This window comes from Heterodontus francisci, chromosome 35 (genome assembly GCF_036365525.1).
Source record: "Heterodontus francisci isolate sHetFra1 chromosome 35, sHetFra1.hap1, whole genome shotgun sequence".
In the NCBI taxonomy this organism is placed as follows: Eukaryota; Metazoa; Chordata; class Chondrichthyes; order Heterodontiformes; family Heterodontidae; genus Heterodontus; species Heterodontus francisci.
The window spans coordinates 29619958-29644787 of NC_090405.1; the positions used below are offsets into that span (position 1 = coordinate 29619958).

Genomic DNA, 24830 nt, shown 5'->3' on the forward strand with positions numbered 1-24830 from the left:
GGTCCCTAATGGGCCCTACTCTTTCCCTTGTTATCCTCTTGCCCTTATCTTGCCCGCCACTGTTTTTTCATGCCCCCTCTTTGCTCTCCTAATTATTTTTTAAAATACCCCCCCACACATTCTATACTCCTCTGGGGTATCTGCTGTTTTCAGCGCTCTTAATCTGCCATAAGCCTCCTTTTTTTCCTTATCCAATCATCTATATCCCTTGACATCCAGGGTTCCCTGGAATTGTTGATCCTACCCTTCACCTTAACGGGAACATGTTGGCCCAGAACTCTCACTATTTCCTTTTTGAATGACTCCCACTGGTCTGATGTAGACTTTCCTACAAGTAGCTGCTCCCAGTCCACTTTGGCCAGATCCTGTTTAATCATATTGAAATCGGCCTTCCTCCAGTTCAGTACTTTTATTTCCGGTCCCTCTTTGTCCTTTTCCATAACTATCTTAAATCTTACAGAGTTATGGTCACTATCCCCGAAAAGCTCCCCCACTGACACTTCTACCACGTGTCCGACTTCATTCCCTAGGATTAGGTCCAGTGCCACCCCTTCTTTTGCAGGATTTTCTACGTGCTGGCTCAAAAAGCTCTCCTGTATGCACTTTAAGAATTCCGCCCCCTTTAAGCCTTTTGCACTAAGACTATCCCAGTTGATATTGGAGAAGTTGAAATCCCCTCCTATTATTACCCTATTATTTTTACACCTCTCTGAGATTTGCCTACATATCTGCTCCTCTATCTCTCCCTGACTATTTGGACACCTGTAGTACACTCCCAGCCAAGTGATTGCCCCCTTTTTATTTTTAAGCTCTACCCATATGGCCTCATTTGAGGAACCTTCTAAGATAGCATCCCTCCTTACTGCAGTAATTGACTCCTTGATCAACAATGCAATGCCACCTCCTCTTTTATCCCCTCCCCTGTCATGCCTGAAGATTCTATACCCTGGAATATTGAGCTGCCAGTCCTGCCCTTCCCGCAACCATGTCTTTGTGATAGCAATAATATCATATTCCCATATGTTAATCAAAGTCCTCAATTCATCTGCCTTATTAGTAAGACTCCATGTGTTAAAATAGATGCAACCCAGCCTTGCATTATTCACTTGTGCCTTAACAGGTCTATATTTGCTCTGCCTTCCAGACTGACTTAGTTTCTCTTCTTTATTTGACTGTGCATCACCCCTTACTGTACCTCCACTCTGTATCCCAACCCCCTGCCAAGTTAGTTTAAACCCCCCCTCCCACAACAGCACTAGCAATCCTCCCAGCAAGCATGTTGGTCCTGTTCCGGTTCAGGTGCAACCTGTCCAATTTGACAGGTCCCACCTTTGTCAGTAACAGACCCAGTGATCCAGGAAACTAAAGCCCTCCCTCCTGCACCATCTCTTCAGCCACACATTCATCTGCTCTATTCTGCTATTCCTATACTTACTAGCACGTGGCACTGGGAGTAATCCAGAGATTACATCCCTAAAGCCTGTCTTACCATCCACACAGCAGAAGTCAGGAGCATAATGGATACTCTCCACTTGCCTGGCTGAGTGCAGCTTCAACAACACTCAAGAAGCTCGACAACATCCAGGACAAAGCAGCCCGTTTGATCGGCACCCCATCCACCACCTTCAACATTCACTCCCTCCACCACACAGTGGCAGCAGTGTGTACCATCTGTAAGATGCACTGCAGCAACTCACCATGGCTCCTTCGATAGCACCTTCCAAACCTGCAACCTCTACCACTGAGACGGACAAGGGTAGCAGATACATGGCAACACCACCACCTACGAGTTCCCCTCAATCCTGACAGGGAACTATATGGCCATTCCTTGACTGTTGCTGGCTCAAAATCCTGGAACTCTCTCCTTAACTGCACTGTGGGTTTACCTACACTGCATAGCTCACCAACACCTATTCAAGAGCAAGTAGGAATGGGCAATAAATGCTGGCCTTACCAGCAACACCTGCATCCCAAGAATGAATGATAAAAAAACTTTTACCACCTGTGTGTAGAAGTGTTTCCTAATTTAACTTCTGAAAGGCCTGTCTCTAACTTTTAGACTATGCCCCTAGTCCTGTACTACCCAACCAGTGGAAATAGTTTATCTCTATCTACCCTATCTGTTCCCCTTCATATCTTGAAAAATTGGATCAAATCACCCTTAATCTTCTAAATGCCAAGGAATGAAAGCCTAGTTTGCGTAATCTTTCTTTGTAATTTAACCCTTGGAGTCCAGCTATCATTCTGGTAAATCTATGCTGCACTCCCTCCATGGCCAATATTTCCTTCCTACTGCTCACAGTACTCCAGATGAGGTCAAACCAGGGTTTTGTATAGCTGAAGCATGACATAAGAACATAAAAAATAGGAGCAGATATAGGCCATTCGGTCCCTTGCGTCTGCTCTGCCATTCAATAAGATCTTGGCTGATCTGGTCATGGCCTCAAAGCCACTTTCCTGTCTGCTTCCCATTACCCTTGACTCTCTTTTAGATCAAAAATCTGTCTAACTGAGCCTCGAATATATTCAATGACCCAGCCTCCACTGCTTTCTGGGGTAGAGGATTCCAAAGATTAACAACCTCCTGAGAGAAGAAATTCCTCCTCATCTCCATCTTAAATGGGAGATCCCTTATTCTGAAACTGTGCCCCTGAGTTCTAGATTCCCCAACGAGGGGAAAAATCCTTTCAGCCTCTGCCCTGTCAAGCCCCCTCAGAATCTTATATGTGTCAATAAGATCATCTCTCATTCTTTTAAACTCCCACGAGTATAGGCCTAACCTGCTCAAACTTTCCTCATAAGACATTTTCTATACCTGTTGAAGGCATTTTATCTAAGTACATGGAACTCCAAGTCTCTTTGGACCTCCACAGTTTGTAATTTTTCACCATTTAGAAAGTACCCTGTTCTTTCCGATTAAGGTCCAAAGTGGCTGACCTCACATTTGGAATTCGTTATTCGAGAGAGTTGTGGAAGGTCAGTTGTTGAGTATATTCAAGACAGAGGTCACTAGATTTTTGAAAACTTCGGGGTTTAAGGGATATGAGGATAGTGCAGGAAGATGGAGTTGCAGTAGAATATCAGCTGTGATCGTCTTGAATGGCGGAGCAGGCTCGTAGGGCCAAATAGAAACATAGAACCATAGAAAAGTTACAGCACAGAAAGAGGCCATTCAGCCCATCATGATTGCGCTGGCTGAAAAAACTATCCGCCCAATCTAATCCCACCTTCCAGCACCTGATCCGTAGCCTTGCAGGTTACAACACTTCAGGTGCAGGTCCAGGTACCTTTTAAATGAGTTGAGGGTTTCTGCCTCCACCACTGATCTGGGCAGTGAATTCCAGACACCCACCACCCTCTGGATAAAAAGGTTTTTCTTCATGTCCCCTCTAATCCTTCTACCAATCACCTAGTAATTGACCTCTCCGCTAAGGGATACAGGTCCTTCCTGTCTACTTTATCTAGAACCCTCATTATTTTGTACACCTCAATTAAGTCTCCTCAGCCTCCTCTGATCTAAGGAAAACAACCTTACCCTATTCAATCTTTCCTCAAAGCTGCAATTTTCAAGCCCTGGCAAAGTTCTTGTAAATCTCCTCTGTACTCTCTCCAGAGCAATTATGTCTGTCCTGTAATGTGGTGACCAGAACTGTACGCAATACTCCAGCTGTAGCCTAACCAGCATTTTATACAGTGCCAGCATTCCATCCCTGCTTTTGTATTCTATAACTCGGCCAATAAAGGAAAGCATTCCATATGCCTTCTTCACCACTTTATCTACCTGTCCTGCCACCTTCAGGGTCCTATGGACATGCACTCCAAGGTCTCACACTTCTTCTACCCCTTTCAATATCTTCCCGTTTATTGTGTATTCTGTTGCTTTGTTTGCCCTCCCCAAATGCATTACCTCACACTTCTCTGGATTGAATTCCATTGCCGCTCTTTCGCCCACTCAACCAAAGCATTGATATCAATCTGGAGTCTACAGCTATCGTCTTCATGATCAACTACACGGCCAATTTTTGTGTCATCTGCAAATTTCCCAATCACTCCTCCCACACTTAAGTCCAAATCATTAATATATACCACAAACAGCAAGGGACCCAACACTGAACCCTGTGGAATGCCACTGGAAACCACCTTCCATTCATAAAAACATCCGTCGACCATTACCCTTTGTTTCCTGTCATTGAGTCAATTTTGGATCCAACTTGCCACATTCCCCTATATCCCATGGGCTTTTACTTTTTTGACCAGTCTGCCATGTGGGACCTTGTCAAATGCCTTACCAAAATCCATGTAGACAACATCCACTGCACTACCCTCATCAATCCTCCTTGTTAGTTCCTCAAAGAATTCAATTAAGTTAGTAAGACTCGACCTTCCCTTAACAAATCCATGCAGACTATCCCTGATTGATCTGTGCCTTTCTAATTGACAATTTATCCTATCTCTCAGAATTGATTCTAATAATTTGCCCACCTATAATTATTTGGTCTATCCCTCGCACCCTTTTTAAAAAATGGTACAACGTTTGCAGACCTCCAATCCTCTGGTACCTCGCCTGTATCTAGTGAGCATTTGAAGATGATCCTCAGAGCATCTGCTATTTCCTCCCTGGCTTCTTTTGACAGCTTGGGATACAATCCATCCAGTCCTGGTGATTTATTCACGTTCAAAGCTGTCAGACCCTCTAGTACTTCCTCTGTCATTATGCTTATCATATCTAATATTTCACATTCCTCCTCTTTAACTACAATGTCTGCATCATCCCTCTCCTTTGTGAAGACAGCGGCAAAGTACTTATGAAGAACCCTGCCCTCATCTTCTGCATCCATGCATAAGTTACCTTGTACATCTTTGATAGGTCCTACCCTTTCCTTAGTTATCCTCTTGCTCTTAATGTACTGATAAAACATCTTTGGGTTTTCCTTGATTTTACCTCCTAATGTTTTTTCATGTTCTCTCTCTGCTTTCCTAATTTCCTTTCTTAATTCACCCCTGCACTTTCTATACTCCTGCAGGCTTTCTAAAGTATTAAGCGTTTTGTCACTTTCATAAGCTTTCTTTTTCTGCTTTATCTTACCCTGTATGCTTCAAGATAACCAGGGGGCTCCAGATTTGGCAGTACTACTCTTTTTGTTTGTGGAGACATGTCTACACTGTGCCTGTAGAATCTTGCTTTTGAATGCCTCCCACTGGTTTGCTGCTGATTTTCCTTCAAGTAGTTGTATCCAGTCCACTTTCGTCAGATCACCTCTCAGTTTCGTAAAATTTGTCTTCCTCCAATTTAGAACTCTTACTCCTGTTTTATCTTTGCCCTTTTCCATAATAATGCTAAATCTAACTGTATTATGATCACTATCTCCAAAATGGTTACCTACTGCTACTTCATCCATTTGCCCAGCTTCATTTCCAAAGACTAAATCTAGAATTGTGCCCTCTTTCATTAGGCTTGTTATGTGCTGGTTAAAAAGTTTTCTTGAATGCAGTTCAAGAATTTTGTGCCCAATGTGCCCTTCACACTGTTTGTCTCCCAGTTGATATTAGAGTAGTTGAAATCCCCAACTATTATTGACCTATTGTTTTTGTACTCAGAAATATGCCTACATTTTTTTAATAGTCATTCATGGGATGTGGGCGTCGCTAGCTAGGCCAGCATTTATTGCCCATCCCTAATTGCCCTTGAGAAGGTGGTGGTGAGCTGCCTTCTTGAACCGCTGCAGTCCACGTGGTGTTAGCAAGGGAGTTCCAGAATTTTGATCCAGTGACTGTGAAGGAATGGCGATATAGTTCCAAGTCAGGATGGTGTGTGGCTTGGAGGGGAACTTTTAGATGGTGGTGTTCCCAAGCATTTGATGCCGTTGTCCTTCCAGATGTCGAGGTCGTGGATTTGGAAGGTGCTGTCTAAGGAGCCTTAATGCGTTGCTGCAGTGCATCTTGTAGATGGTACACACTGCTGCCACTGTGCATCAGTAGTGGAGGGAATGAATGTTTGTGAATGGCGTGCCAATCAAGAAGGCTCCTTTGTCCTGGATGGTGTCGAGCTTCTTGAGTGTTGTTGGAGCTGCACCCATCCAGGCAAGTGGACAGTAGTTCATCACACTCCTGACTTGTGCCTTGTAGATGGTGCACAGGCTTTGGGGAGTAAGGAGGTGAGTTACTCGCCGCAGGATTCCTAGCCTCTGTCCTGCTTCTGTAGCCACAGTATTTATATGGTTACTCCAGTTCAGTTTCTGGTCAATGGTAACCCCCAGGATGTTGATAGTGGGGGATGCAGCGATGGTAATGCCATTGAATGTCAAGGGGAGATGGTTAAATTCTCTCTTGTTGGAGATGGTCATTGCCTGGCACTTGTGTGGCGCGAATGTTACCTGCCACTTATCAGCCCAAGCCTGGATATTGTCCAGGTCTTGCTGCATTTCTACACGGACTGCTTCAGTATCTGAGGAGTCGTGAATGGTGCTGACCATTGTGCAATCATCAGTGAACATCCCCATTTCTGAGCTTATGATTGAAGGAAGGTCATTTTTGAAGCAGTTGAAGATGGCTGGGCCTCGGACACACCCTGAGGAACTCCTGCAGTGATGTCCTGGAGCTGAACTGATTGATCTCCAACAACCACAACCATCTTGCTTTGCGCTAGGTATGACTCCAACCAGCGGAGAGGTTTCCCCCTGATTCCCATTGACTTCAGTTTTGCTAGGGCTTCTTGATGCCATACTTGGTCAAATGCTGCCTTGATGTCAAGGGCAGTCATTCTCACCTCATCTCTTGAATTCAGCTCTTTTGTCCATGTTTGAACCAAGGCTGTAATGAGGTCAGGAGCTGAGTGGCCCTGACGGAACCCAAACTGAGCGTCACTGAACAGGTTATTGATAAGCAAGTGCCGCTTCATAGCAGTGTCGACGACACCTTCCATCCCTTTACTAATGATTGAGAGTAGACTGCTGGGGTAGTAATTGGCCAGGTTGGACTTGTTCTACTTTTTGTGTACAGTACATACCTGGGCAATTTTCCACATTGCCAGGTAGATACCAGTGTTGTAGCTGTACTGGAACAGCTTGGCTAGGGGCGCGGCAAGTTCTGGAGCACAGGTCTTCAGTACTATTGCCGGAATGTTGTCAGGGCCCATAGCCTTTGCAGTATCCAGTGCCTTCAGTCATTTCTTGATATCACGCGGATTGAATCGAATTGGCTGAAGACTGGCATCTATGATGCTGGGGACATCAGGAGGCGGCCGAGATAGATCATCAACTCGGCACTTCTGGCTGAAGATTGTTGCAAATGGTTCAGCCTTATCTTTTACACTGATGTGCTGGGCTCCCCCATCACTGAGGATGGGGATATTTGTGGAGCCACCTCCTCCAGCTAGTTGTTTAATTGTCCACCACCATTCACGACTGGATGTGGCAGGACTGCAGAGCTTAGTTCTGATCCGTTGGTTATGGGATCGCTTAGCTCTGTCTATCGCATGCTGCTTATGCAGTTTGCCATGCAAGTAGTCCTGGTTTGTAGCTTCACCAGGTTGACACCTCATTTTGAGGTATTCCTGGTGCTGCTCCTGGCATGCCTTCCTGCACTCTTCATTGAACCAGGGTTGGTCTCCCAGTTTGATGGCAATGGTAGAGTGGGGGATATGCTGGGCCATGAGGTTACAGAGTGTGCTTGAGTACAATTCTGCTGCTGCTAATGGTCTACAGCGCCTCATGGATACCCAATTTTGCATTGCTAAATCTGTTTGAAACCTACACCATTTAGCACGATGGTAGTGCCACACAACACTATGGAGGGTAACCTCAGTGTGAAGGCAGGACTTCATCTCCACAAGGACTGTGCGGTGGTTACTCATACTGTCATGGACAGATGCATCTGCGGCAGGCAGATTGGTGAGGACGAGGTCAAGTATGTTTTTCCCTCTTGTTGGTTCCCCCACCACCTGCAGCAGACCCAGTCTAGCAGCTATGTCCTTTAGGACTCGACCAGCTCGGTCAGTAGTGGTGCTACCGAGCCACTCTTGGTGAAGGACATTGAAGTCCCCCACCCAGAGTACATTCTGTGCCCTTGCCACCCTCAGTGCTTCCTCCAAGTGGTGTTCAACCTGGAGGAGTACTGACTCATCAGCTGAGGGAGGGCGGTAGGTGGTAATCATTAGGAGGTTTCCTTGCCCGTGTTTAACATGATGCCATGAGACTTCATGGGGACTGGAGTCGATGTTGAGGACTCCCAGGGCAACTCCCTCCCGACTGTATACCACTGTGCCACTACCTCTACTGGGTCTGTCCTGCCGGTGGGACAGGACATACCCAGGGATTGTGATGACGGCGTCTGGGACATTGTCTGGAAGGTATGATTCCGTGAGTATGACTATGTCAGGCTGTTGCTTGACTAGTCTGTGGGACAGCTCTCCCAACTTTGGCACAAGCCCCCAGATGCCAGTAAGGAGGACTTTGCAAGGTCGATAGGACTGGGTTTGCTGTTGTCGTTTCCGGTGCCTCGGTCGATGCCAGGTGGTCCGTCTGGTTTCATTCTTTATTGACTTCGTAGCAGTTAAATACAACTGAATGGCTTTGTAGGACACTTCAGAGGTCATTTAAGAGTCAACCACATTACTGTGGGTCTGGAGTCACATGTAGGCCAGACCAGGTAAGGACAGCAGATTTCCTTCCCTGAAGGACATTAGAGAACCAAATGGATTTTTACAACAATTGACAATGGTTTCATGGCCATCATTAGACTAGGTTTTTAATTCCAGATTTATTCATTGAATTCAAAGTCCGCCTTCTGCTGTGGTGGGATTCGAACTTATGTTCCCAGAGCTGGTGATCGCACAATGTTCAGCACCATTCGCAACTCCTCAGATACTGAAGCAGTCCGTGTAGAAATGCAGCAACACCTGGACAATATCCAGGCTTGGGCTGATAAGTGGCAAGCAGCATTCATGCCACACAAGTGCCAGACAATGATCATCTCCAACAAGAGAGAATTTAACCATCTCCCCTTGACATTCAATGGCATTACAATTGCTGAATCCCCCCCTTCCCTGCCCTGAATTTGTCCTACCGGCTACATTTACCCCTATTTCTTATGTTCTTGTGTTCAGAAACAATTTTTGTCTTAATAAAACTTTTGAAATTTATCCTCTCGCTCTTGAAACAAATCTCAAAAAACAACTGATCGCAAATGGCTAGGGGGCAAGGTGGATTTTCTTGAAGAGGGGGTGATGATGGTGAATTTGAAAAAGTGGGTGATAGTACCTGAGGAGAGGAAATCATTTACAACATCAATTAACTCAGGAGCCAGGAAGTGAAGTTGGGCGGGCACGATTCTAGAAGGAAAGGAGTTGGGTTTCATGGATGAGTTGAGCTCAAAGACTGGCACGGAGGGAGATGGGAGAGAAGACAGAACGACTCTGGGGCTGAAGGTTAGCACGGAGGAAGGCATGGGAGGAGGTTTGGCTTGGTGGAATTGGGGAACAGAGAAAACCCACAGAGGCAGCTGAATGGTTGGTCTCTATCTTGGTTACAAAAAACCTGCGAGTGTCTGACACTTGCTGTTAAGGATGGAAGTGGAAAATGCCTTAAGGGGACGATTGCGTGTGTTGAAAAGAAGCCACCGGCTGTAATTGAACTGAGAATGCCGTGCGGAATGACAGAGGGGAGTGAGGCGAGTGAGGCTGGTAAAGCTGATATGATCCAGCCAGATCTGGTGAGGAATGGCAGAGCAAGTTACGCACCAGATACATTGAAGTCTGTTAATCTTGAACTTGAGGGAGTAAAGATGGGAGTCATACCAGGTGACCTTCCTTCAATCACAAGGTCAGAAGTGGGGATGTTCACTGATGCGTTTTCCCTCTGATTCCCATTGACCAGTTTTGCTAGGGCTCCTTGATGCCATACACAATCAAATGTTGCCTTGATGTCAAGGGCAGTCACTCTCACATCACCTCTTGAGTTCAGCTCTTTTGTCCATGTTTGAACCAAGGCTGTAATGAGGTCAGGAGCTGAGTGGCCCTGGTGGAACCCAAACTGAGCGTCACTGAGTAGATTAGGCCGCTTGATAGCACTGTCATGACACCTTCCATTACTTTACTGCTGATTGAGAGTAGACTGATGGGGCAGTAATTGGCCAGGTTGGACTTGTCCTGCGTTTTGTGTACAGGACATACCTGGGCAATTTTCCATATTGCCGGGTAGATGCCAGTGTTGTAGCTGTACTGGAACAGCTTGGCTAGCTGTGTGGCAAGTTCTGGAGCACAAGCCTTCAGTACTATTGCTGGAATATTGTCAGGGCCCATAGCCTTTGCAGTATCCAGTGCCTTCAGTCATTTCTTGATATCATTTCTTGAATGGAATTGGCTGAAGTCTGGCATCTGTGATGCTGGGACTTCAGAAGGAGGCCTGCTATGCCACATGTATAAACTTGTCACTTGGTAATTACACCTTATTACCAATGGAGGAGTTGAACAATATACTTGGTCGTGACTCCTTGGGCTGAATATTCAAGGCTCCCGGGAGTTGGGAACAGAGGTGAGGGCCCCTGAAAATACCAGTGCCAGGCGGCGTGTCAATTTCAAAAAGCTCGGATACTCATCAGCGCAGGGGGAGGGCAGGACAAGAATCTTGCTCTCCTCTCAATTGAGTCCAATTAAACTTGTTAAAAATCTCGTTTAGAGCTTGTCAAGGGCTGACGTTCTAATTTTTAATGGGCGGACGGGTTCCCCATGCCTTCAGAAGGGAAGTAGATAAAGAGCGATGAGGCAGCCATGGCTGCCCCAAGGCATTACCCTGACCCCCAGGGGGACTGGGGAGCTGGTAAGGGGGTAGACCTGTGCAGGGATAGTGGGCACTCATCGCCCAGGCTTTCAGCCAGGTCGGCACCCCCTCGCATCGCAGGGGCAGAAGAGGCAGGGGGCAAGGTGAACAGTTGGGTGGGCACCTGCCCAGAAGGAAGACTCCAGCTGGCAATGACTGTCAGATTTTGGGCCCAGTGGTGATGAGGGACAACACCCTCTGCAGGAAGGGCAGAACCCCAAGGATCATGAGGGCACATGAGAGGAAAGAAGAGCAGGAAGGCAATGGAGGCCAAAGCTTCCACACAGGATCAACTGCCGAAGACAGAGCTATCTGGAGATGATTGACAACCAGTGCCACAGGAGACTGAGACTTTCCGGGCAGAATGTCACAGACATCTGTGCGCTCATCTTTGAAGATCTTGCACCTCGCAGCACTGGTCGCCATGCCTTTCCAGTAGCATCGAAGTCACTGTGGTCTTGAGCTTCTAGCTCCTTCCAAGGATCAGGTGCACACCTTAGTGGCAGCTCAAAAACGGTTGTACACCACTGCATCTTGATGGTTACTGATTCCCTCTTTGCCAGAGTTGGACAGCATAATAATTTAACAACTGACGTGCCTTCGTAGGGACAGTGGGCATTGGGTTTCACCTCCATCGCTGGATTTCCCAGGTGCAGGGCATCATTGAATGCCCCTATGAAGCCATCAAGGCATCCAGTGAGAGGCTAGTGAGCTCCGTCAACAGGAAGGGCTTCCTCTCCCTCAAATTCCAACTGGTCTGCCTCCATGTGTGTGCTCACTTCCTGGCAGCTGCCAGCACTGCAGCCTCACAGCTCCAGAGATCCAGGTTCGATTCTGGGTACTGCCTGTGCGGAGTTTGCAAGTTCTCCCTGTGACCGCGTGGGTTTTCGCCGGGTGCACCGGTTTCCTCCCACCGCCAACGACTTGCAAGTGATAGGTAAATTGGCTGTTGTAAATTGCCCCTGGTGTAGGTAGGTGGTAGGGAATATGGGATTATTGTAGGGTTAGTATAAATGGGTGGTTGTTGGTCGGCACAGACTCGGTGGGCCAAAGGGCCTGTTTCAGTGCTGTATCTCTAAATAAATAAATAAATAAATCCTCTGCCAGTCCAGGCTGCCTCAGATCTTCACTCCAACCCCAAAGTGCATGGATGGATCCTCGGGGACAAGGAAAATCCCTTGAGGAGATGGCTACTGACCCCTCTACGGGAACCCCAGACAGAGGCATAGAGGCAATACAACCAATGCCACCTACTCAGCAGGACAACCATTGAGCAGGCCATTGGGCTTATGAAGATGCAATTCCAGTGGACTGGTGAGGTGGTGCCCTCCAATACCCTCCTGCAAGGGCCTCAGGCATTATGGTGGTCTGCTGTATGCTCCATAACATGGCTCCCCAGAGAGTTGTGGATCTTGAGGACAGTGAGGCCCTGGCAGGAGACAGCTCATCAGGGAAGAAGCAGGAGGTGGAAGAGGAGGCAGAGAGAGATGCTGAACAGAGAGGTGCCCCTGCTGCATGACGAGGTGGCTTCCTCCTTCCACCCTCCGGGAAGAGGACCTCCCTCCTCTCATAGAGTCATAGAGTTATACAGCACAGAAACAGGCCCTTCGGCCTATCGTCTCTCTCACATCCTCCAGCATTCGATCCAGGTCAGCATTGGTGAAGTGATGGTCTGCCCTGCCCCTGGAGCCAGGTCTCTGGCTCCTCTGTGACATTTCACTTCCCTCTGGTGCAGTGGAAGGCTTTGGCACAAACCGCAGATCTCTCCCTCAGGACAACCAGCAGCCTTCATGCTGGCTGCCGTGTGGTGTCTAAATGAGTGCCACACTTCACCTGATCCACTTTCATTCTCGCCCCCACTGGCTCTGTGGACAGGAAAGTCATCTCCATATCAATTAAGAGCTCACCCCTGTGAAAATCTGAACTTTAATTAATTTCCCACCAGAGGTTTCTGACCCAAAAGCAGATCTATCTGTTTCCGGTGTCCATTGTGAAAATTCAGCCTCTTGTGATTGACTAGCGTATACAATATAAAAAAAAACTTTAATGGGCCACCCACTTCTGTCGATAAATAGTACTTATAACTGTCACAAGTTTTGTCCCAATTGTCATTTTTTTAATCAAAAATATCTGTGCCCAAATTTCCCATTCAATTCTGTCAGGTCTGCTGTCGCAACATGATATCATTCCATGCTTTCTGCAAAATATTTCGTCCCCATCCTATTTCTCAGTAAGTAAAATTTCTGGGGGAATAATTCAAATGCTCCCATCTTCGGGCGCAGGGGTCGCGATTTACAACCACCCCAGGCCTGGTCTCATTGAGGCAGGTAGCACGAAACTTCTATATACACTGCTTACAATGCCGTTAATAAATACAGTGAATAGATGAGGCCCCAACACAGATCCTTACAGACACTATTAGTCACATCCTGCCAATTAGAGTATCTGCCCATTGTCCCTACTCTCTGTCTCCTGCTGCTTAGCCAATTTCCGAACCAGGTCAATAAATTCCTTTCAATTTCATGAACTTCAACTTTAGCTAACTGTCTCTTCAGAGGGACTTTACCAAATACCTTCTAGAAGGCCAAATAAATAACATCCATAGACATTTCCCTGTCCACTACTATAGTTACCTCTTCAAAAAATTCAATCAAGCTCATCACCTGGCATGAACTACCCTTTACAAATCCATACTGGGATCTGCGTCAACAACAGTGTGGGAAAGAGTTCCACACGCTCAGCAATCAAGGATTAAATTAATCTTTTTGAACCCCCTTTAATTATTTTAATAGTTGTCTTTAATTTGTCCCCTCCTGACCATGTCACTAACCAGGCAAAATAATTCTCACTACTTATCTTACGTTGTTTCATCGTAATCTTGAAGGCATCTATCAGGTCAACAGTTTACCATCTCAGTTCCACCATCATGACCAACATTTATCCCTCAAACAACATCATTAAAACAGATTATCTGCCCATTTGTCTCATTGCTGTTTGTGTACAATTTGGTTGCCATGTTTTCCGTGTTACAACAATGACTACACTTCAAACATACTTCATAAGCTGTGAAATGCTATATAAACCACTTGTTATCAATGCTGCCGCATTCCCTTTAATATCCTATGCCTTTATTTTATTAACAAGCCTCCTATGTGGCATTTCATAAAAAGCCTTTTGAAAATTCATACGCACAGCATCCTCAGCATATTCTTTATCAGCACACTTGCTCAAATTTCCTGAGTACTCTGTCGAAACAGCTAGATATGGCCTACCTTGCAGCCTTCACAAGTAATGACACCATAATGGATGCCTGATGATTTATCTCCACAGATCTTGCATGGGATAATTTCAATTTGAGCTGAAACAGAATAAAATAAATGTTTAATCATATTTTACTTTCATGTCCTAGTAAGCATTCCCAAGGTAACCCGTTTTACAGGACAAAATAATAATCTGCTAAACATGCCACAATATTAAAACTTCATTGTGAAACAGCATGGATAAGTCACTGGCTTTGAGTATTTCTGAATTTACTATCCAATGCAATTGCTTTCACCTAATATGGAACACCCTGACCAACAGTGCATGTCCCATTCTGTTAGGTGACTTCCAGTTTCTAATTTAGTAACAAAATAATCCTGTCAGATTGCTACCAGATGCTTAAAGAAGCTTGGTGTATGTGTGAGGGGGCAGCGTTAACACTGTTAGTAAATTCCAGCAAAGCCCCATTTATCATTCAGAAGAATAGAATGGCCCAAATTTTGAATCAGCATTGACAAAGAACTGTCAGCATTCGCCACATTTTCTCCCTGAAACTGACAGCAGCTTCTGGTGTATGTACATGCGCAGAATAGAGTAAAAATCCAGAAGTTTTTTTTTATTTATTCATGGGATGTGGGCTTCGCTGGCTAGGCCAGCATTTATTGCCCATCCCTAATTGCCCTTGAGAAGGTGGTGGTGAGCTGCCTTCTTGAACTGCTGCAGTCCATGTGGGGTAGGTACACCCACAGTGCTGTTAGGGAGTTCTAGGATTTTGACCCAGCGACAGTGAAGGAATGGCGATATAGTTCCAAGTCAGGATGGTGTGTGACTTGGAGGGGAACTTGCAGGTGGTGGTGTTCCCATGCATTTGCTGCCTTTGTCCTTCTAGTTGGTAGAGGTCGTGGGTTTGGAAGGTGCTGTCTGAGGAGCCTTGGCGCGTTGGTATCAGCGATTCTACGCTTCTGGAGAGAGCCCATTGCAATCAATGAGAATCCACCGGAATTGATGAGAACTCTCACTTTTATGCTCTCAGGCTGTAGTTTTACGTTGTGGCAGTGGTTCCACCCACCGGCTAAAAGGTTGGGGGCGAGCCGCGTCCGCCGGGCCTGGAAGCCACACAGCAATTTTTGGTGGCCCAGGCCCTTAACTGGCCTCGGTTGGGACTTCTGCCCCTCTGAGGCCCCAATCAGAGGGCCGGCAGCTCTTCACTCCCAGCATCGCCACCAGGGGCAGTGGCCACTGCTGGAACTGCATGCAGCCAGGACCAGTAACAATGGAGGAGGACCCAGAAAAGGTAAGTCGGGTTCGGGCCTCACTGGGGAACAATTGACTAGGTACCAGGGAGGTGGGGTGGGGTCAATCAAGAGGGAGGGGGAGAGGTGTTCCAGCGGGGTAACTCATTTATTTTAGCATCTAGTTAACCCCATGTGCTTGTCTCAAATCACTTATTTGGCTATCTATCCTTTTTTTAAGCACGGTATTCTATTTTTACTTCCTGGTTTGCTGTCTGTGAGAATATTTCAATGTGATTGGTTGCTTACCCTGCTTGATGACATCAGTGTTGCTGGATGCCTGGAAGTCTCTTTGACTTGCCACCAGATTTAAACTGCTGTTGGGAAAGGGGAAGTCCGCATCACAGAGATCACTACATCGTTGTGGGCAGCTTTCTTCCACGTCAGCGGCAAGAGGCTTTGCTTCACTACTGACTGCAAAATCCAGCCCATCAAATACTGCACAAAGTTCAGTGTACCTGTGTGTTCATACATGCGGGGGCTGTTCAGTAAGCACTGCAAAGGGTTGTTTATATGTGTGTACATCCATTTGGGGGGACTTCACTCAGTTTCTGTTATTGCTTGTAACTGGTGCAATGACAACCAGGACTGTCTGTTCCCACCAGGGATGTCCAGAGATGACAGTGTTATTTAAAATAGACTTGTAAGATGTGCCCCTGACAGCAATACCACCAGAGACATTGGGGTTTGGAGTTCCTCCACATTCATGACCAGAATCTGGTCGCAAACCAATCGCGTGGCTTAAAAGATCAAGGAATTTTTGGCATAGGAAAGTTGTGCATATAACTACAGCACACTTGATCTCCCTCCATCTTTTACATCTGTCTATTAAACCCTCCGTCCAAACAAATCTCTGCCCACAAACAGGCCATGCCCATAAAACCTGCACAAACAGGCAACACCCACAAAACTAGCACACAGGCCATGCCCACAACACTAGCACAAATAGGCCATGCCCTCAATTCAACAAAAACAAGCCATGCCCACAACACTAACAGGCCACATTCACAACACTCGCACAAATAGCCATGTCACAACACTTGACAGGCCACATTCACAACACGAGCACAAACAGGCTGTGCCCACAAACCAGCACAAACAGGCTATGCCCACAATATAGGCCATGCCCCTACTCCCAAATGCAAGTATCCTCCAATTGCACTTGTTAGGAAGATTGCAACATTGCCACCAGATTTCTTGGAGCACCAGATATCTATCTGTCCACCCGCCACTGACATGGCTTTAGACATTTGTGCTGTGAGGCAGTTCAACAGTTCACTGCTCTATAGGGGGAAAAAACTCATCTAAAACACAATTATCCTTCAAACTTGTGCTCTTTGGCCCCCAGTTCTACCCCAGTAAAGTAAGTTAACTAATTTACCTATATGTACATTGTTTGTTTCAAAGATCTTCACCACGTGCCAATCTGACAATCAAGCATCTAAACTAAATCTGACTCAAAATAGATAAACAGTTTGCATGCATTCAAAGCATGCCTCATTGTGTGCATCCTTCTAACAACCCACTGATTGAGGATGATATTGTCAGTCACACGGTGAGATTCCACCCAAGGGAGGTTGAAAATGAACCCCTGAATGTCAAGACTGCTTAACCTCCACCAACACTTTTCTGAAAAGACGACATCGCATCTCTCCCAGGAACAAGCGAAGGAGCATGACATACTGCTCCTCAGAGATCAGGTAGGTGAAATGCTTACTCCTCCTCTTCGCCCCCTTCCTCCTCCTGCTCGCCCCTCATCCTCATCCCCTGCTCCTCATCCCCAATACCCCTCCTCTCCTCCACCTCCTACCCCTTGCTCATCTTCCCCCTCCTTCTCTAGCCCTGCCCTTTCCATTCCTCCTCCTCCCCTATTCCTCCCCCCTTCTCCCCTCCTCCACCCATCCTCCTACCCTTTTTCTATTTTCCGTCCACTCCCCCCTTTCCTGCTCTACCTGCTCATCCCCTCCCTCTCTAAACCCCCACCTCCTCCTCTTTATTCCCTCATCTCACTTCCTCATCATCCTCATCCCCTCCCACACCTCTCCTCCTCCCCTCTTCTCTTTCTCTCCCCTGAACCTCCTTCTCCTCATTCCCCTCCCTGTCCTCTTCCTATTCCTGTAAATTGCTCCTGCTCTTTCCTGTCTTATTCACTGTGCCACTTTTCCTGAGCTCCCTGCAGCAAGTCAAACACAGAAAGAACCCTCATTGATCCTCAGTTGTGTTGGCGCTGTGTAGAACATTAGAATTTGACCTTTAATAGATCACTGTGGCAGCCCTGAGATCACTCATGATCTCTATCTCTTTTTACACACACACAGGGGGTTATAAAGAGAGATGTGTAATGAGCCCCTTTTACACAATTGCTCAAAGTCAAAATTACCCCCACACATTCTCATCCTCTCCCTCCCTCCCTCTCCACTTTGTCTGCAGTTACAACAGCACAGCAAGAGGTGGCAGTGTGGTTCTGAAAACTGCTGCATTTTTGCAGCTGTCATAGTTGTTGAGGTTCCCAGGGGATAGGTGTAATGGTTTAGGTCCAGCTGAAATGTGCTCCGGGAAAAGTGTAAAGCACATGTCATTCTTTCAGACTGTGGCTTTCATGGCATTGGCAAGACATAAATGAATATTGTATTACAATAGCCATGCTTAATTTTGTAATATTCTGGGATCAAGCACTAGAGAGGAGCTGATTTAATCCAGGTGGCTGTTGGAAACTAGTGTTGAAGAAACCACACTGATCTATTAAAGGACAAGTTCTAAAGTTCCACACAGTGCCAACACAACCGAGGATCAATGAGGGTTCTTTTTGTCTTTGACTTGCTGCAGGGAACTCAGGAAAAGACAGTGTCTGTAACAGAGTTCAGAAGCTGGCACTGTGTGACCAAAGCTTTCCTGCTGCTATTCCCTCCAGTGTGGTCCATTTCCAGCAGTGTATCTGACTAACACTTTCTGATCTACCACAGTGTAGGGCCCCAGGATGTAAGGTTACATTTCACCTTTCCAATTCCAGGTTGACCTGCTGTGTGTTTCTGAGATTAGGATTTTGATCACTGTCTTTCTCAGTTTGACTGGGTGGAGGGGAGATAGAAATCTCGCTGTCTGGAGGTGAAATGACTAATCAGATAAAGGATTCGATCAAAACTAACCAGATACTCAAATTTTCAGTTACAGAAATGGAGCACAGTGCCTTCACGATCCTGGATAATTTTGTTATTTCCTGAAGTTTTTTAAGTTCATAAAAGATGCATCTAGAATTTCTTTCACTGCTTAGTTCCATCATTGCAATCTATACAAATAGACAGTTCTAGCTGTAAATAATTGGAACGTGCCTGTACCTCTGCCTCATTGGCTAACACTGTGGGGTTAATAGCCACTTCAGAGTTGCAAGAGGTACAAATGGCTCCATCCTCACCAGCCAATCAATACATTTGTTACAAGTAGTTCCCAACAAATTGAAAGGGAACTTGTGTGAGTACTTGTGACTTGCTGTACATTCCATTACGTGGGTTGTAACACTGTCACATTACAAACAAACTCACCCTGTTGACAGGGGATACTGAGTGAAACTTACTGGAAACATATTACTTACATGACAAACTTGGCTCAGTGGGTAGCTCTCTCACCTCTGAGTCAGATGTCGTGGGTTCAAGTTGCACTCCGTAGCTTTGAGCATGTAATCCAGGCTGCCACTCCAATTCACTACTGAGGGAGTGCTGTACTGTCAGAGGGGCAGTACAGACAGAGTTCTGTACTATCAGAGCGGCAGTACTGAGGCGTGCTGCACTGTCAGAGGGGCAGGAATGATGGGAGTGCTGTACTGTCGTAGGGGCAGTACTGAAGGAGTGCTGCACTGTCGGAGGTGCCATCTTTCGAATGAGATGTTAAACTAAAGCTCAAGAGCAGGGGAGTTCTCCTCAGTGTCCTGGCCTATATATGACCCTCAAGCAACATCACTAAAAACAGCTTAACTGATCATTATAAGAATGCAGTTTGTGGGATCTTGCTGTGTACAAATTGGCTGCTATGTTCCGACATTAAAACAGTGACCAGGCTTCAAAAAGTACTTCATGGGCTGTAATGCCCTTTATGACAATCTGAGGTTGTGGAAAGTATTCTCAAAATATAAGCTCTTTCTCTTTCTTACTCTATATTGCTGAACATCCTGATTTTCAATAAAATGCCCAATTGTCAGCTTGGATCAGTCAGCAACATTCTATCCTCTGAATAAAAATATTCAGCAAATATGTGTAATTCGGCGTAAATAGGCCCGACACAACATGAGATAGGAAATTAACACACTGCAATCATAGCATCCAACTGTGTTAATATTTGGAACACAACAAGGGATAGTACGATAGAGAGAGTTGTACAATCCTACAGCAAAGTAGGAGGCCATTCGGCCTATTGTGCCTGTGCCGGCTCTTTGAAATGTCTAAATTATGAAGGGTTTGGATAGGGTAAATAGGAGGAAACTCCACTTGCTGTTTCCCCATAGCCCTGCAAATGTTTCCAATACCCATTTGAGGGTGATTATTGAATCTGCAGCTACCATCCTTTCAGGAAGCACATTCCAGATCATAACAACTCATTGTGTAAAAAAGAAAATTCTCGTAATTCCCACCCTGGTTCTTTTGCCAATTATTTTAAATATGTATTTTCTGGTTACTGAGCCTCTGTCAGTAGAAACAGTTTCCTCCTATTTACCCTAACCAGACCCTTCATAATTTAGACATTGGAGGCAATTTGAGGGTTCAGATAGTCCTAAGGTAGGAGGATGAGGCCCTTGCTTATGTCCCCAGTGAGTGAGGTGTATTTTCCGGGTGTTCAGTCGTATAGTGCCCCAGAGTCTTCTGATGCTACATATTTGGTGTATTTATTAGCAGTTTGGCACAGATCTTGAAGGAGCACAGACCAGTGGAGTAGGACAGGTTATTTTTCAAGGGAAGTTTGGCTATGAGTTTGCCAAAGCAAACATAACTGCTTCAAAAGATCTCTTTTTCAAATAGAAATTTACAATAAAGTTCAATAGAAACATTATTCCTTTCATTAATCTCAGTTCATATAAATTAAATGAAAAGAAAGTACAATCTCGTCAGACAAACCTCTGAAACATGAAATTAAGTGTCTGAATAACATCACTATGATTCACTGTGATATCTTGGTCAATAATTAGAATCTCAAACCTAACTAATCACTTTGCACTGATTGGATTACAGAACTGATCAGCTCTGTATTTCCATCAAGTGATCTAAGGCGTGCTCGCTTGAGAGGGGTAGGCTGATACAAAAAATTATAGAAAGATTAGGAGTGTTTCAATACCATGAACACCGTCTCTTCGCTAAAAACCACCTCCCCCCCCACCCCCCCCACACACCCGCACCCCCCAGCTTTTGACACATACACGAGACTATGTTGATGGGTCTCCAGGGCCCAGAGTGCAGCTTCTGATGTTTTGATGGACATTTGAGTTCACTGCCTGTCTACAAAATCTCACATCCAGTTGTCACATTTTTATTTGCAAATTCCTATCTCCACATCTATAATGGAAGCTGCCCATGGAAGCATCTGGTGCTGTAATTACAACCTCCTAAAATTGATGGCACCATCATGTTAAATCACCATTTTGTACAGTGACCCGGTGAGAAAGAGGTTCTAGGGTTCCCATTCAGCCTTCACCTGGTCTTACCGTAACAGGGTTTAATTTTAAACACACCGTGATTTTAGTTCCGCCTTGGTGAATCCCTGTTCACCGCTTTCCAATTATAAGGCAAAGAAACCAGCGCAAACAGGCTTTCTTAGGTTTAAAGAAGAAAAGTTGAAATGCAAATGCCTTTCCAGCCAAGGGTCCATTGTTTTTTAGAACATTACAGCGCAGTACAGGCCCTTCGGCCCTCGATGTTGCGCCGACCTGTGAAACCATCTGACCTACACTATTCCATTTTCATCCATTGTGGGTTGAATGTGTCAGGGAATGGTCCTTTGTCCTTCCAAACACTGTCTGTTAATATGCAAATGTATTTTCCAGCCAAGACTGATCAGTTTAGCAATTTCTTTCTTCACTCCAGTAACAGTTTAAAATCAATGTTCATGACAAATTTAATGTGCCTCATTCTTGGCAGGTGGGGCCTAGCATGACAACAGGGTTCTAGGTAGGTTTAAAACAACAACTTGACTTTATATAGCAGCTTTAACATAATAAGATGTCCCAAGGCATTCCCAGGAGCTTTAGCAGACAAAAAGTTGGCACCAAGACAAGTAAGGAGATAATAGGGCAGGTGAGAGGTAAGTTTTAAGGAGTGTTTTAAAGCAAGGGAGAGAGGCAGAGAGGTTTAGGGAGGGAATTGCAGACCTTCGGGTCCAGGCAGCTGAAGGCAGGGCCACCAGTGGTGGAGCAATTAAAATTGGGGATGCTAAACAGGCCAGAATTGGAGCAGCACAGATGTCGCAGAGCGTTGTGGGGCAGGAGGAGATTACAGAGATAGGGATGGGGCAAAGTTATGGAGGGATTTGAAAATAAGGATGAGAATTTTAAAATCGGGGCATTACTGGGCAGGGAGCCAACATAGGTCAGCGAACACAGGAGTGATAGTTGAATGAGACTTGCGAAATATGTAATATTTTTACATTTTATTATGATAGCACCTCACCAGCCTGATACAAAAATGATTGCCATGGCTGCAAAAGAAAGAAAGACTTGCATTTATATAACACCTTTCACAACCACTGGACATCCCAAAACGCTTTGCAGCAAATGAAGTACTTTGTGAAGTGTTGTCACTGTTGTAATGTAGAAAAAGTTTACAAGTAGGATGTGGCTTGAATTGATAGATTTTTGTTAGGTGAGGGTTATAAAGGGATAATGGAGAAGGAAATAAAGGAACAAAAGCTGGCTGTTGGGAGGGCATTGGTGAGGCAGTTCAAAGGAGCTGGAGACTGGTAGAGAGGATATGTTTCATGAGAGCAACTAGAAAATAATAAGATATTACTGACTATTGACCTAGAACAGCTTGCATAGACTAGGCTTGTATTCCATCAAGTATAGGAGATTAAGGGGTGATCTAACTGAGGTGTTTAAGATGATTAAAGAATTTGATAGCGTAAATAAACAGTTTTCTCTGGTGGGGAGAGTCCAGAACAAGTGGGCACTATCTTAAAATTAGAGCTAAGCCGTTCAGGGGTGATGTCAGGAAGCACTCTGCACCAAAGGTTAGTGGAAATCCAGAACGCTCTCCCCTAAAATGCTGTTGAGGCTGAAGGTCAATTGAAAATTTCAAAACTGAGATAGTTAGACTTTTCCTGGCCAAGGATATTAAGGATTATGGAACTAAGGCAGGTAGAGGTAGTTAAGATATAGATCAGCCCACATCTAATTGAATAGCAGAACAGGCTCGAGCAGGCTGAATGGCCTCCTCTTGTTCCGATGTTCTCATGCCTGAGCAGTAACCTGGCAGTACGGATTGTCTATCCTATACAGGCCATACAGTGCAGTCTGCCAGGTTACTGTTCAGGCAGCCAAAACATAAATCTTCTCCCATATAGTCAACGGGGGTTGATGTGGTTAGTTCATGTTGAGGGTTAAGGTGAGAGAGGAAAGGAGAGGGCAGACAGAGTCAGCGCAGAGTCATTGCTTTCAACATTTTCATTTAACACAATTTTCCCATGTTTTTCACAGGGAACAGCATTCACTCATACTGGAGTGAAAGATAACATGCAAAATTTAAGCAATGGCTGCTGAGGGAAGCAATGCGAACATACGAACATATGAATTAAGAGAAGAAGTAGGCCACTCAGCCCCTCGAGCCTGCTCTGCCATTCAATAAGTTCATGACTGAACTGGTTACTCCACATTCCCACATACCCCCGATAACCTTTCACCCCCTTGCTTATCAAGAATCTATCTACCACTGCCTTAAAAATGTTCAAAGACTCTGCTTCACCGCCTTTTAAGGAAGAGAGTTCCAAAGACTCACGACCCTCTGAGAGAAAAAATTTCTCCTCATCTCTGTCTTAAATGGGTGACCCCTTATTTTTAAACAGTGACCCCTACTTCTGGATTCTCCCACAAGGGGAAACATCCTTTCCACATCCACCCTGTCAAGACCCCTCTCGGGGGTGAGAATGAGTAAAAGGCCCAGTAGTATCAAAGGAAAGCAAGCAGGGGTGTGGCAAAATGAGTAGCTGTGACGGTGGAGCACGAGGCTGTTCTGTGGAGGGCATGACTACAGAGTCAGTAATGGGCCTCCTACGATCTTGCCACCAGTAGAACACAGTATCCATGATTCTGAGATAAGGGGCAAAGAGTGCATGAAAAATAAAGGACTTCATAAAACCACAATGGTACAGTAATAGAGGGTGTGTGTGAAAGGACAGATATAGATTGCAAGATTAGGTGCTGTGTGTAATGTGAGTCCTGTTGTCATTACATTGTGAGCAAGATGCAGTGTGACAGTTTAAATGAACGTGCAGAAGTTCTACAAAGATTGCTGACATACATGTAAAGGATGAATCAACCTGGCTACTTTTGTAAGTGAGGAAACCACATTCTGTCCTATAAAGGCAGGTGTCTCTGAGGAAATAGAAAGGGCAGCTTGATATCACTGAAGCTGATCTGTTCTTGTTGCCATGCACATCCTGTGTTTGAGGTTCTCTGAATGAATGGCTATGTCCTGTATCAGGGTTGTCACGGCAGTGTATTGATATCACAGCTTATCCCAGGGATTCAAAATCTTCACTCACCCATTCACATAAAACAGCTGCCTCTGTGAAACGTTCTCAATAAGCAACAATGGAATAAAATGCTGGTATCATTAACAATGATCAGGAAACTACTGGATTGTCATAAAAATCCATCTGGCTCACTAATATCCTTCAGGGGAAGAAATCTGCCATCCTTACCTGGTCTGGCCTACATATGACTCCAGATCCACAGCAATGTGGCTGATTCTTAACTGCCACCTGAAATGGCCTAGCAAATCACTAAGTTATGTCAAACCATTGCAGAAAAAAGCACTGTGGGTGTACCTACACCACATGGACTGCAGCGGTTCAAGAAGGCACTCACTACCACCTTCTCAAGGGAAATTTGTGATGGGCAATAAAATGCCTGTGATGCTCACATCTCAAAAATGAATAAATAAAAAAAAAATGCCCTCCTTGTTTCTTCTGGCTGAAGTTACCATCTGACAGCAGGACCAGAGATAGCAGTGGCAGATGATTTGGGGAGAGAACCAGACTCCTGTGTGGCAGAGCTCTTTCACCAAGGTGGCATAGTGGTAAAGTCACGGGACTCGTAATTCAGAAGCCCAGGCACATGTCCTGGGGACATGGGTTCAAATCCCACTAGGGCAGCTGGTGGAATTTAAATTCAATTAATTAATAGAAATCTGGAATTGAAAGCTAGTCTCAGTAATGGTGCCATGAAACTATCATCGATTGTTGTAAAAACACATCTGGTGTGTTTTCA

At 45.4% G+C, this 24830-nt stretch overlaps 1 protein-coding gene across 2 annotated transcripts in view; it reads right to left on the reverse strand.

The window, feature by feature from the left end:
* Positions 1–24830, reverse strand: part of LOC137350578 (nuclear receptor ROR-alpha A) — a 1041882-nt gene that overhangs the window by 114712 nt on the left and 902340 nt on the right. For both annotated transcript variants that reach the window (XM_068015239.1, XM_068015240.1), the window contains one exon: positions 14087–14172. In XM_068015239.1, the coding sequence (XP_067871340.1) occupies positions 14087–14172 (86 nt within the window). The remainder of the gene's footprint in view (positions 1–14086; positions 14173–24830) is intronic.